Source organism: Artemia franciscana, chromosome 15 (genome assembly GCF_032884065.1).
Source record: "Artemia franciscana chromosome 15, ASM3288406v1, whole genome shotgun sequence".
Classification (NCBI taxonomy): Eukaryota; Metazoa; Arthropoda; class Branchiopoda; order Anostraca; family Artemiidae; genus Artemia; species Artemia franciscana.
Window position 1 is genome coordinate 2,076,328 of NC_088877.1, and position 15,200 is coordinate 2,091,527.

At 34.6% G+C, this 15,200-nt stretch overlaps 1 protein-coding gene across 1 annotated transcript in view; it reads left to right on the forward strand.

The window, feature by feature from the left end:
* The first annotated feature begins 344 nt into the window (after positions 1 to 344).
* The window catches only part of LOC136036698 (uncharacterized), a 20,149-nt gene continuing 5,293 nt past the window's right edge, over positions 345 to 15,200 (forward strand). The window contains exons 1-2 of the mRNA XM_065719015.1: positions 345 to 412; positions 11,321 to 11,429. Of these exons, the coding sequence (XP_065575087.1) occupies positions 11,348 to 11,429 (82 nt within the window). The 5' untranslated portion in view covers positions 345 to 412; positions 11,321 to 11,347. The remainder of the gene's footprint in view (positions 413 to 11,320; positions 11,430 to 15,200) is intronic.

Genomic DNA, 15,200 nt, shown 5'->3' on the forward strand with positions numbered 1-15,200 from the left:
AAATGACAAATTTTCAATAAAAGTATGAGTTATCGGTCATTTTCAAGAAAAATAATTCCACGTTTTCTCAGCGCCGTTTTCTCGGTTGTTTTCGATAAAATAATGCTACATTTTCTCAGTGCCAAAATTATTTATAGTTAGGTTATTATTAGGTTAGTTTGGGTCAAAAAGTGCTTAAATTTGAACTTGCGATGGAAGCCATTATTGTATACGTAGAGAGCATAAAAAGGCATCGAGTAGTATGTCCACTTTATTAGTAAGTCAATTGTATGAACTGTGATTCATTTACCGAATTCTGACCATGTTTTCTCAATAGAATTTTGACTTTGAGGAGGTAAGTCCGCATTATTTAAAAAAGTCCAACGTGAGCAGTTACCAGAATTTGCAGCTAAATAGTTTTTAAACTTGAGTTGTTAGTTTTGTCCTCTTTATTTGAAAGTAGGCCTAAATCCTGTCTTGAGTAGTAAGCAACTTTTATAAGCTGTGAGATAGTTCCATTACATACACAGAGACAAGGTTAATATAGTATTTTGTGCCTTTTTTATGCTCTTTACAAATGTGATGACCATTTCCCTTATAAATCTAATTTAAAACCCTTCATTGTAGGCTGCTCTGAAGTAGGCTACAATAACTTAACAAAAGACCAGTCTAATACCATACAATGGCCATATATACAGCTATGGTAGACTACATACAAAAACAGGAAAACACTATAGAACAAGATTATTTGTTCCTGACTAAAACTCTGAATTATAAAAATATTCTAATAACAATTAAATAGCTAAATACATACATGATTCAATGCCTGACATAGAGTCAAGTTGAAGACTATGTTTGATGCCATTTTCATTCTTTTTCTTAAAATTACAATCATTTTATTTGCAAATGCACCTCCCCTCCCATCCCCTACAATGGCCTTCAATACAGTCCTAATTGTTGTTTTGTATTTGTCAGTGCTTTGTTTTCTTTGTGAGCAGCTCCATTGACCCATCTATGCCACTGAACCTGTCTGATTGTAAAAAAATTCAGGTCTTTTTGATATTAAACATTATTTAAAAAGACTGTATAGATCAAAATAATGGTAAAATTCTAGTTAATTGACCTCTTGCTATCTCAGAAAGGGTTTAGGTTAGGAAAAAGAAACTTTCAGGGATGGGTCTACAGGCTAAAGTATGTCCCAGTTAGGTATTTTAAAGTACCCACCTCCACTCCTTCTCCCTCTAGAGGGCCCTAAAATTTGCCTACATGACAGGTCTATACCTATTGAAATTTGGACAAAACAACATGTTATCTTAATTTTCAGTTACTAGTTGCTTTTTCTCTGCCTTTAGTTCTGAAAATGCAATTCCTGTTATTTGAGTAGAATTTTGAGCCATATCAATGTTTTTTTTTCAAAATTTAGGAAATGTATTTGTATATCTTTAAAACCTTATGAAATGGAATTGAGCAAAGCTATGAAGCTGAAAACAATTTTGTTGTACTTCAATTAAGCAGAAGATCTATTTTGTAAGGTTTCACTTTTATAACACACATATTTTAAAGGGTCAGGGCCCTCTAAAGGGAGAAGGAGTTGAGGTAGTTGATTTAAAATACCTTCCCAGGACATACTTTAGTCTCTAGATTCATCCCTGAAAGTTTCATTTTCCTGACCTAAACCCTTTCTGAGATAGCAAGAAGTCAATTAATTAGAATTTTACCAAAATAACCATAGAAGTACAATATAAATAAATATATGGTTAATGGAAACATGTTGTAGCTTACATTATAAAATATGACTTTTGTTGTTTGAGATCTTTCTAAGGTTTGTATAAACCTATATCCTAAGACTGTTTGTAAGACCATCCAAAGGGGGGGGGGGTATTAGTTAAGAAACAATTACTATTTCTGTAAAGGCTAGCATCAAGTAGTATGTTCACCTTGTTTCTACTTCAGTAATAGAATTGTTTACATATTTACCCTTAAATAGGAAACAGCTCAGTTGTTTTTGTAGTATAGATTATTTTCCTTTTATTTTTCTCCTTCTTGATTGAATTACATTGATACCATGCATCATATATTTTATGAAGACCACTTATTAAGGTAGGTTTATGCTAAAAGGTTCATTATGATGATGAAAACATGGTCAACTTCTATGTAAATTGCTTTTTAACTTGTTAATTACAGCTAATCAGCATAATTTTCATGAGCCTTTTTAGTGCCAGCTTTGCTTTTTGTTGTTTTTTGAACCAGGTGAAAAAAAACTTCAACTTTATAATGCAAAAATCATTAATCAAATCTGCCCTGAAGGTAGCAATGGCTTGTATTTTTTTCTTTCCAATTATTAGCCTAATAGCCAGTTTCTTACTAGTTGGGTATTAAAATCATGGTTGTGTATACATAAAACCTTGAATTAGTCAGCCATCAACAGAAATTTCTGTCAAATTGTAATCCTGTTTTTTGTCCTATGTTTCCAGAACAAGATAGTTTGGACATACTGCAGACATATCAACAGATATCTCATATCAAAATATCTGTTGAACATTTTTATGGATGATAATAATATAAATAGGCTTAATTACTGGTTATGTTTGTGTATTTTTCCATTCCTAAATAGGGGGTGCAGACCAAGGGGGGAGGACCTTCTACCTGGGGGCAGGTAAAATAAACTTGGACAACCTCACCCAGGGGCCTAAATCAATAAATATTAAATTAATAAATAAAGTGTCAGCTTCACTTCTTATTGTTTTTTTTAACCAGACACTTTTCTGCCATTAAGCCATGACTTGATGCAAGAATAGGCCTTGATTGTAAAAAAACTTCAACTTTATGTTGCAAAAATCATTCATCAAATCTGCCCTGAAGGTAGCAATGGCTTTTGTTTTTTCTTTATAATTATTAGCCTAATAGCCAGTTTTTTACTAGTTGGATATTAAAGTCCTGGTTGTGTATCCATGAAACCTTGGATTAGTCAGCTATCAATATAAATTTACATGCACTGGTAAATTAACTAATTAGTTGACTGTTCATTCATTCATTTTATCTATAAAACATCATATAAAAAAGAAATGAGCAGGCTAAAAAAAGACATAGCAAAAAGAATGGAAATGATTCACGTCATGTACATAAAACCTTGAATTAGTCAGCTATCAATAGAAATTTACATGTACTGGCAAATTAACTAACTAGTTGGCTATTCATTCATTCATTTTATCTACAACATATCACATAAAAAAGAAATGAGCAGGCTAAAAACAGAAATAGCAAAACAACAGAAATAATACACTTCATATGCATGAAACCTTGAATTAGTCATCTATCAATAGAAGTTTACATGCACTGGCAAATTACCTAATTAGGTGGCTGTTCATGCATTCATTTTATCTATAACACATCATATAAAAAAGAAATGAGCAGGCTAAAAAAAGACATAGCAAAAATAACAGTAATAATACACTTCAACAACAACAAACATGACTTAATAAACATGGGAAGATTGTTGGCATTCAGAAGAAAAATCAGTAATATGCTTCTTGATAATTCCAGCTGGGTTTACCAATCCATACACTCTACATAAAATGAAGTCACTTTTCCATGTCGGGAATTCCATCAAATACTTTTCAAATTAAAATAAACATAGCAAACTTGCTTCCTCTTAGCACAATTAAAAAGAAACCAGACAGGAGCAAGTGCAAGTAGCTAAGGAACTGTTTGGTTATTTTTTTAAATGAGATTATTGTGTTCTACTCAATTAAAAATGTTTGAGGCCAGGGACGCAAATACAGATCAACTGTCTTAACAGTATATAAAACTAAGCAAACATGCTTATACTTTTCTTGGAGACTCTCGGAAGTTGGAGAGCATCCTTGAAAAGTATAAGAAAGTTAAGTAAATAATATGCTAACATAACTAACAAGTGCTAAACATTTAAACCTGGATCATATGACCTTAATTCTTCAGTGCTAGGCTTACAGTTTCTTTGAGATTTGTTCTAATAAGCATACGTATGCAAAAAAGTAAGTAAGCATGACTGCCAGCAAAAGTCACTTCAGTGCCAGATATACTTATTAAACATCTGTTTCTGTCATATATAAATGGTTGAACAACTGTCTTATTAGTGTGAAAATTCAAGCCAATACAGTCATGATTTGCTTGGAAACCTCCAAAAGTTACTGAGTATCTTTAAAGTAAAAGAAAACTTCAGTAAATTGTCTGCAAACATAACTAGTAATGGATCAACTCGTTTGAATATAAGTGTAAAGGTCTTATTAGTGTAAAAATACAATCCAATGTGGTACATTATTCTTGGAGACTCAAAAGTTGGAGGACATCCTTGGAAAGTACAAGAAAAATTATGTCAATTGGCTACATATATAACCTGGAAGATGTCAACTCCTTTAAATATAAATGAATAGTTTAACTTGTCCTGAGCAGTAATAACACAGTTATTGAACAAAACTGGAGAAGCTATTGGTCCTTGGCCAGGTCTGTAAAAAGTTGCAAAGCTGTTAACAGCAGAATTCCAAAAGCTGCCAACACTTTTTTTGTTTTGTTCAAAACAGGAGAAAGCCATAGACTTGTTGCCATACAAATACAAGAAATGACAGCTCAACAGCAATATTGCCAAACACAAGTAAAAATATTCTTCAATAAAAACAATTATACAATTAACTATATTACAGAGACTGTTTTTCATAGAAATCAGTTTCAACAAAAGCATTCTTAAGTGTTTGCACCATTTGTACAGAAAGTACCATATCAGGTAAACTATTCCAAAGTTTCATTGCTTGATTAGTAAAGCTACATTGACCTATTTTCTAATGCACTTGCAGCTGATGCAGTTTGTACCAGTTTTGTCAAGTGGCTGAGTAATGACTAAGCTTGAAGAAATCAGCTCAGTCCACATTACCAACACCCTTCAGAATATGGAACATATTGATCAGACAAATCCAGCCCTGTCAAAACTGCAGGGAAGGAAGTCCCAAATATTGTAGTCAATGGTGATATGTCAAATGATTCAAATAAGGCAAAAAGATAAGATAAGATAATATTTATTTTCAAAAGACTATCACAAGCTCTATAGAGCCGAATTTGCTTTATATGTCAGTAAAAGCTAAGAAAAAAAAAAAAAAAAAATCAAAACAGTACATGAAGTCAAACACTTAAAATTAAAAGAAATTAAAAAAAAGCAAAATCATCAAAGATAAAGGGCAAATCAGTAAACTTAACAATTAAATTACAAAAACATTGCAGTAAATAAAAAAAATAAAAACGGCAATAGAGGAAAAGGGGAATTTGGCAAGTACATAATCACGAATTATTATTAAGGTGTTCCAGAATAAAGGGTATACAATTTTTATGAAACCTTTTTTGTAACAGCATTGATTGGAGAGTAAGCTGGGATTGCTAAGAAGGCTGACCGGGGGAGTTGGAGTCTAATGGGATTGTGAAAATGAGGGAGTAAGTCCTCAGTATGGGGATTGGAAATGACTGATTTAGCGAAAAGCAGGCAAATTTTTTTCCTCCTTTCTTTTAAGGTGGTAATGCGTGCAGCTTTAAGGAGGAAGGAGTATGGAATTTTGCCTTCTTTGTAAATGATCCTGAGCAAATGCTTTTGGACCAACTCAATTTTGTCACTTAGTTCATTTGAAAGTTGCGAATGCCAGACTGGACATGCATATTCCAATAACGGCCTGATAAAGGATAAGTAAACACAGAGGGACTGTATCTTAGGACAATTAAATCTGTTTAGCAGCTTAAAAATGGATAGTGAAACATTTGCTTGTTTAACAATGTTGGAAACATGTGTGTCCCACTTAAGATCATTAGAAATTGTGACACCAAGAAGCTTAACATGTTTCACTAGCATTTCGCTTGAGATCGGGTCACAAAAAGCAGGTGTAGATTTCAAGAAGTTGATAGTCATTATCTGTGATTTAGTGCGATTTACTGTCGTATTTAGATTCTTCGATTCATCCGAACATTGGGTTAGGATTTCAACAGGGTCACTTTTAATATTCTGATGACATACTTCAAGGATCAACAAGTCATCCACATATTTCCATCTTTGGGGGAATTCCTTGCCAATTTCGTTAATCATGACAAGAAATAATAGTGGTCCCAATAAGGTTCCTTGAGGTATTCCACAGTACCTAGGGAGGGAGTTAGAGAAGGTATTTTTGTATTTTACAACTTGTGATCTGTCTGAAAGGAATGATGTAACAATATTTACTAAAAGTGGGCCAATTTCAAAGTTATCATGTAGTAAACGAATTAGGATAGTGTGGTCAACTAAGTCAAACACTTTTTGGAAATCGACTAAAACCAGGTTTAGCCAAACATTTGGTTTCTCTAGTTCACTTAGGATTGTGTGAACCAAGTGTACCAGGTAATGGGTGGTGGAGGTTCTTCTTAAATTACCAAACTGTCGGATGTCAATGCGTGGTATAATTTTAATTTTAAGCCAGTCACAAAGGAATTCTTCGCAAAGCTTAGAAAAAACTGAAGTGAGAGTAATAGGACGCATGTTGGTTATAGTCAGACTGGAAGATTTCTTTGGGATGGGTGTTATAAAACTTAGTTTCCAGCAACTTGGGAATTTACCAGATTTTGTAATTTGGTTAAAAATATCAGATAAAGGTCCAGCAATTGTGTCTGAAAAGGCTTTAATCAAGTCAATTGGGATGTCTAATGGGCAAGTACTTGATTTTTTGAGCTTTCAGATTTTATTTATAACATCAGAGGGGAAATTTTGGGGAAAGAGGTGGAGGGAGGAATAGTTTGACCTGAGCCAGTGAAAGGGGAGAGACTTTGTACTATGGACGCAAGATGCAGGTTCAAATCGTTGGCTATCTTGTAATGGGGCTCAGGGAGATGAAAATTAACTTCATCAGGGTTTTTTTCCGCAGATCTCTTTAATTTTCCTGTACCATTATTTGGGCTTGTTAGAATACAAATCCTTAACCTTACTATTGTAATACTCAGAAGCTGCCTTTCTCAATTTTCTCTTCAGTAACTTTCTTATATGATTAGCCTGTGTGATATGTCCTTGTTTGAACAGATTGATTTTTTTTCCTTATTAGTTTTTTAAAAGTTGCAATAATGTAAGGTTTAACAGTAGAGCATATTTTAATTTTTTTTTCACTGGAAAATGGGCTTCATAATTACTCCTCAGTAAATTTTGGAGGGACAAAGCCTTGAAGTCGAGATCATTTGTTTGGTACACAGGGGACCAATCTTTGCTAGTGATCCAAGAGCCAAAATTGTAGAGTCCTGGGTCAATTAGAGGTCTAAAGATAGTTTCAGTAATAGAAAAGGAATGTTTAGCTGTAGCTAGTGGAGATAGGAGTAGGCTAAAGTGGTAACTACAGTCAACATCGATAGATGAATTATTAGAGTAAGAGAAGGATTTGTCTTGGGGATTTGGGGGGTGGGGGATGGGCAATGATATGGATGAAGCACGAGGAGAACAATTAGGATTCATTACAAGACACTTATTGAGTGCAAAAAGTCTCAGACCTGAGTCACGTTGACAGGGTAGGCACAAGGGATAAAACGAATGGGCTGTGGGTGGGGTTTCGTAAGCTGCTGGGAAAGGGGGGCTGGTTGGGAATAGTGATTCATGTCCGTCAAGAAATTGCTGGTTTGCGGCAGAGTAGGGAGGGTATAGGGCAGCATACTGTGAGGGAGAGGAAATAGGACTTCTCTTTGCGGGGAGGGGGAGGAGGTAACAAATGATAAGGGAGGAGAGTCAGGATCGGGAAGGGTTTGTCAATTTTTGAGCTGTGCTTGATGAACTTTGATGAGAAATTTTTGCTTGAGTGCGGTGCATTAAAAAAGGACGGCGGAAGGGAGATGAGTGGCTCTTACAATTTTTATCTTTGGACAGGGCCCCAGGGAGGAGAATTAACATCATCTACTTTTGGTCCATCGGCAAAACTACAATATTTGTTATTACAAGCTAAAACTGGACAAAGCTTCACATGGTCAAAACTGCACTTAACAGAATCACAACTACCTGAAATAAAATTACGACATATATGTAAAAATTTGCACTGCTTACTAAATTTACAACGATTATGATTAAAATGTTTGCATATCATATTCTTTTTGATGGAACTTTTTTGCTGGAACTTTGTTGATGCACTTGGTTGAAAATCACTGAGCTCATTTTTTTAGTGTAATTTGCCTTCTCTATTTTCGAAAACACTTTTTGGCTAGAGCTTGGTTGAAGAAAAAATGTGTTCAAATACACAATTGTCTCCTAATTGGCAAAAACCTGCCAAGATTATATTGGCACATTTTAGTTTATTATCAGAAGAGACAGTCTTATTATGCAGGCTATTCACCTTGTTAATGTCCACACGTTTTTGGGCATCTGTAATGTGGTAATCAAGGTTACCATTATAATTAGGCTGTATCAAGGGTGGATTGCGGTCAATGAAAATTTCCGGATTTGTGTCACTTGTGACAGGTATCACTGGATTTAATCCTCTAAGTTCTTCATCAATATTCATTTGGTTTATGGATTGCACTTTTTTATGGTCAGAGATGATATCTGACTATTATGGTCAGAGTGCATGAAAAACTTTGATGCATGATGTTGAACCTTTTTAATATGCTGCAAGTCACGTTTCCATGTTGGGCACCACACAGAGGAACAATATTCTACCACCGGGTGTACTCTGGTCTTGCATTGTGGCATAAAAGGTTAAATTTCCTGGAACTTCTCTTAATTTGAAGCAGACTATAATTAGCATTTTGTGAAATTACTGACACATGCTTGTGAAACTTAAACTGGTTATCAAAGTGAATACCCAAATCCCTTACTGAACCTGCATATGAAGCAGGTGTATTGCCAAGAAAATAATGATAAATCAAGCTTCTCAAAAAGTAACGAAGTAGAAAATATTTTGATGGTTTATGAATATGGAGTTTGATTTTCACCAATCATTTGGGGCATTCAGATCCTCTTGAATAAGGGTTATGTCTATTGGAGACTTGACGCTTAATATACAGTTTTACTGTGTCTGCAAACAGCATGACAGTGGAGTGATGAATTACTCAGAAAAATCATTGACAAACAAACAAAATAACATTGGGCCAAACAACTGCCTTTTGGCACACCACTCAAAATTGTGCTCTCAGTAAAAGTGCAGTACCAACTATAACTTGCTAGAAACAGCCTGATAAGTAATCTGTAATCCATGCTAAAATTCTACTACCTAGCTCATACTTTTCACATTTCTCAAGCAACAAACTAACTGAAACTTTGTCAAATGCTATACTGAAGTCAATTTACAAGCAATCAAAGTGCAAACCAAAATCAGCCTTATTTTGGAAATCTTTCTAGCTTCTAGCAACTACATATTGCATGAACTGTTTTTTTTGAAGCCATGTTGTGACAGATGCCTTACTTTATTTCACTTGAAGTAACCCTACACCCGATATACAATAATCTTTTCAAGAACTCTAAGGAATATTGAGGTGTTTGAAATTGGACAATAGTTGGAAATTGGGACTTTGATCCTCCTTTATGGAATGGTTTTATGACCACTTTTTTCCATGCTAAGGGGTATTTAACACTCAATACACAGTGGTCAAACAAAAAAGGAAGAGGTTCAGCTAAACACCTCACTGTCTTCGAAAGAAAAGCATTAGAAATACCATCTATATCTGTAGCTTTATTAACAAAAAGGTCATGGAGAATTTTTAAAATTTGCTCTGAAGAAATATCAGAATCATCAATGGGCACTTTTTGTGCTGAAACAAATTCGGTAAAGGTGGGTGGACTATATGCTTGAATATCATTTGGATTTTTAAAAACTGATGAAAACACTTGATTAAACACATCAGTCTTCTTTCGATCATTACTTTTTAATTCACTAGTAGCTGGGTCATCAAATATTCACAAATCAGTTGAGGAATTAGCCTTGTTTCTATTAACATACTTCCTAAACTTCTTTGGACACCCACAAATATTAGTAATGATTGACAATTGGAGTGATTCCTGGTTAACGTGTAGAGATGGAGTAGTGCTATTTCAAGGCTTCTTCATGCACAACACAAGCTCAAAAGCAACATCCACGTCTGCATTACTAGACTGAAGCTCCTCAACAATAAAAATGGAATGGATAAAGTCTTGAATTTCATTGTGATGACCATAAATGTAATCATAACAAAATTTAGAACCAGAGTTCACTGCTGCACTTACATTTATTGATAGAAACATTACTACATGGCCACTTTTACCTAGAGGTGGTAGCATCCTAAGGTCTAGTATGTCATCTGGAGATTTTGTGGTCAGAAAGTCAAGTATATGGGGAGTGGAATCACTTCTGAGTCTTGTGGGATCAACAACATGCTGGTACAGAAAACTCAATCAACCAATTTATTTCTGACCTGTTAACAAAACAAAAGAGGTTTTGTAGCCCTAGTGACAGAGTAAGACAAAAAATAAAAAGAGAAATTAAACAACAACAAAAAGACATATTACAATCAACAAAAACAAACATAACTACATACTTTACAAAGAGGGAAGACCACTGGTGGTTGAGATTTAGCAGAGGATTTGAAATCTCCCACTCATTTATCAGTAATGTTTGCAGGCGGAATCGATTTAAATTTTTTTTACTAGAGAAGAATTACAGGTCCATGGAGGCAGGTGCACCAGATACTTGGCGAATTTAAAATAAATTTGGTTAATATTTTTTGTTTGAAGCAGAAAAAAAAATCGAAATGGGGGACAAAGCAAGAAGATGAGGCCAGTTAGACTGTTGTAAAGTTTGGAAATGTGAAATCGACTAAAATTTTTGATATTAGATGCAAGCAAAGCATATGCAATTTGAGTGTTTTTAGCAAGGTTTTGAATTGCAAGCTTAATGGTTTCTTTAATACTTCTTCCAATGGGCATACCAAGATAAACACGATTATCAGAAAGCAGAATAGATGTTTCAGAAAGTTCAAGTCGTTTGTTAGAATTACCCTTAAGATTCAAACCATGTGCTACAGTTTTATCAACATTAAAATCCAGACTAATTTGCTGATATTGATGCTGGAGTTTTGAAAAAGCTCTCTTACTTCCCAAAAAGGTGCGACTTAGATTCAAAATATCATCAGCATAGGTAAATAAAGAAACATTGATTCCACCATAAATACACATGCAATGAACAGAATTTTGAGCATCAGAAACTGAGTTGTTAAAAAGAGAAGGGAAGTTAAGCTACCCTGTCTCACACCTTAAAATACATAGAAAAGATCCAAATCCCTTTTATTTTAGCTTTAAGATGACTATACATATAACAGAGACATTTAATAACTGAAGGATCAACCCCTCTTTTTATAGCTTCTGACAAAATCTGGGCAAATATACATGAATCGAATGCTCTGGCTGTGTCAACTGTGTAAAGAACAAGGAATTCACCGCATCCTTCCACATCAGCTAGAACTCTCCTGTAAGGTTTGCATAAGTTTAAACGCCTAACTCTGGTCCATCCCTGACGTAGCTTGAAGTGACAAGCCAGTATTGGGTGCATTGAAGTCACCAAGAACAAGAATTTAGCAGCATAACTTGCATTATAACAGCTTTAACTTGAGAAAAAAAGTATTGTTAGGCCATAAAATTTGCAGAAAAGTAACACATGTAACTTAGTGTAGTTTGCAATTGGAAATATCAATAGTTTTCTGAATCACAATTAGAAATGTAATCTAATTCAGCAGCAAGCAATATTCAAGCCATAAATATCGTACTCCATAATTTTATATATACCATTTAATCAAAAGTACTAAATCATATTTGCTCTAATACTGCTAGTGGAGTATAGCATTCAAAGTCTCCCGTATACTGTATACAGCTTACTGCTGTTACTTTATGGATGTTCTTCAATGCTATTGGCATTATAGCAATAATGCATAACCAACTGCATGCTTGATACTCATTGATTACTGCACTACAACCATAAAAAGCACCTATTGATTTTCTATGAGAACAAGATTGATTGGCAATCTGGCAGTCACATGCACTATGAAGCTTTGATATTAGTTTTGCCCTAATCTTATCCCCAAAATGAAAAGAGAATTGCTGCTACATTGTAGTTTGGCTGTTTTAGGCTACTAATTTTCCATGTTCCAGCTTTCCCATTTAACTGTTTGTGTGTGTTGATAGCTACCAGCCCTTGTAGTATTCCTTCAACTGACAAATAAGCAGTTTTGAGAGAATTTGGCTATTTGTGTGATATTTTGATACATCTCTCCTTGCAGAAGAGGAGAGATACATACATCATGCAAGAAGAGATACATCACCTGGTAAAAAAAGAATATAAAAAATGAAAACAGCTCATTTTTGTTTGTAGCTTTTTATAGTTTTGCTTCCTGTTGGGTCGAGTTACTTACAGTTCATTATCACGAGCTGTTCGTTCAATCTTCAAACACAGATATCAGGTAGCAGAGTAAGAAATAAAGACCAACCGTTTGTAAAAGAAAGTCTAAAAAACAATATAAGACATTACAAGAAAATAATCTGGAAATAAATAGCAAATTTTACTGTCAGCTATAATATATAATTTCTTATGAATCATGTTTTGGGGTCGCTCTCGTTTTAATTCAGTATTTCCTGAATTTGAATATAATCTATGGCTTAATATTGTCTCATTAAGAGGGGTAGAGGGGAGGGGCAGCAGTTTTTATGGTAAGAAGATTATATTTTTCAGAAAAGTTTTGAACAGCAAATCCAATTCTTTCACAATTTTTTTTTTAATTCTATTGTTTTTATCTCACGATTAGCCTTCATACGGGGCTAGCAATTGCTCAAGCATTAAAAGTTGTCGAGGTAGGCCTAGGTATTTAAAAAACAAATTCATTTTCTAACGGGAATAAATCTATTTATTTAGACGGTAAAAAAAAAAAAAAAAAAAAAAAACAGGTACAAAAGTCCAGAAATTTGTTCACATATACAGCAATCGCCATCAGTAGGATAACTAAAATAATATAACTGCAACTAGCATATTTACACACAAAAAACAAATATTTTTTTGGGTCATTTACAAATAATGAACCTCTGCATTATTCACTGGATTATTTTCAGAGAGAGTTCACAGAAAAAGTTCATCCAAAGTCTTGATTTAAATTTCCTTCTTCAATCTTACCCAAAAGTAAAACAAATTTTCCAATGAAGGTGGTAAAGCCTTCTGCGTCTTCTAATTGCAAGCGAAACGTGGAGTTTATAGTTGTTCACTCAGTTGCTCTCATTTCCCCATATATACGACATATTTTCAACGTAACACCTTAAATTAGGTATTTTCTTTGTAGACCACACTGCTGTTCTATGACAAACAAACAAATTTTCAAATGGGGATAAATCCATTTATTTAGACAGTGAAAAAACAGGTACACAATTTTAGATATTTTGAGCACATGAACAGGAATCATCATCAGTAGAATTACTAAATAAATCTAACTGAAACTAAGTTCTAGTTATCTTTTTAAGAGTCAAAAGTGATTGGAGGGCATCTACCCGCCCTCCCTCAAATGTATTATTTTCTATAAATGCATCCGATGAATTTGAGATAGTCACTTTCTTTGAAATAGTCCAACGATCACATAACACAAACTATAAAGTTTTTATGTGAGGGTTTATAAAATAGTTCAAAGGTCAAATAAGATGTGTGGGTGACCCACACCCCCACTCAATAAAGTATCAACAATATTTTATTCTAAAACTTAAGGGAGCCGACTCCTGGCGCTCCACGGCCGGATCCCACAAAAACAACTTATTAGCGACATTTTGCTCCCCAAATTAGGGGAACTCACCCCTGGCCCTCGATGGCCCGATAATCCTCCCCTAAGGAAAAACATCAGTGAATTATCAGTGATAATTCATGGGAGCTGACCCCTGCCCCTTCCTGAATGGCCTGACGCCCCCTACCAAAAAACTTATCAACGATATTTTATCACAAAAATCATAGAAACTGACTCATGGAGCTCCCTCCATCCCCCATCCAAACTTATTATAGATATTTTATTCCAAATATTTGGGGAATTCAGTTTAATTTTATTAGCTCTTTCCAAAACTGTTCAAGGCACCTATATTCTTCACTACAAATAAGAGTTTGGGCACTGTTCGCTTCCCTAACAGTGAAAGCATAAAGCCTAATGCTAATTTGTCGCTTTACTAAAACACATTATATTACAGATATTTCCTTTTGTACTTATTACAATATTAAAAATAAAATGAAAATTGCAGTGAAACCAGGCCAGGATTTACCAATAGGCCCACTAGGCCCTGTGGCTTCCTCTATCTCTGAAGTTTTGGGGATTTTCGCCAAAATCTTGCAAAAACAGAATGGCGAAGAGGCTTGAGCCTCAAGCATTAAAAGTTGTGGAGGTAGGCCTAGATATTTAAAAAACAAATTCATTTTCTAACGGGAATAAATCTATTTATTTAGACGGTAAAAAAACCTGTAGAATTTAAATTAAGAAGAATACTTATTACAAACAATGCTAGTAATACAGAAGTAAACCAAAATAGCCAGTTTGTTCTGCTTGAAACACCTTATAAGCCACACCTTATAGAAAACATATAAGAGAGTATAAATTAAGAAGAATACTTATTACAAACAATGCTAGTAATAGAGAAGTAGACCTAAATAGCTAGTTTGGCGTGCTTGAAACACCTCAAAAGCCACACCTTATAGAAAGTAGGAAGATAAGTCTGCGAACCAAGATTAGAATTTTGGAAGCTACAGTGATGACAGTGGTCAAATATGCCTCGGAAGCATGGGTCTTCCGAAAAGCGAGTGAAAATTTACTGGATGTTTTCCAGAGAAATTGCCTACGGATTGTTCTGGGTACCCGGCTGACTGACCGTATTTCAAACAGTAGGCTGTACGAAAAATGTAATTCAAACCCGCTTTCTAGGGCTATAATGAAAGAAAGGTTGAGATGGCTAGGCCACGTTCTGCGGATGAAGGATGAGAGATTGCCGAAGATTGTCCTTTTCGGTCAACCTTCTAGGGCTAAATGGTAAACAGGTCGTCCTCGTCAGGAGTTGGAGGATGTCATAAATAAAGATTTAAAGGAAATACGAATTTCCTGGGAGGGTGTAAAGAGGCTTGGTGCTGCGGTGAGTTATTAGTAGTAATAGTAGTAAGTTCTATACTTTGTAGTAGTTTTCTGTTGTAATTACCTTATAAGTAATTAAAGTATTGCAGAAGAAAACAAAATACAAT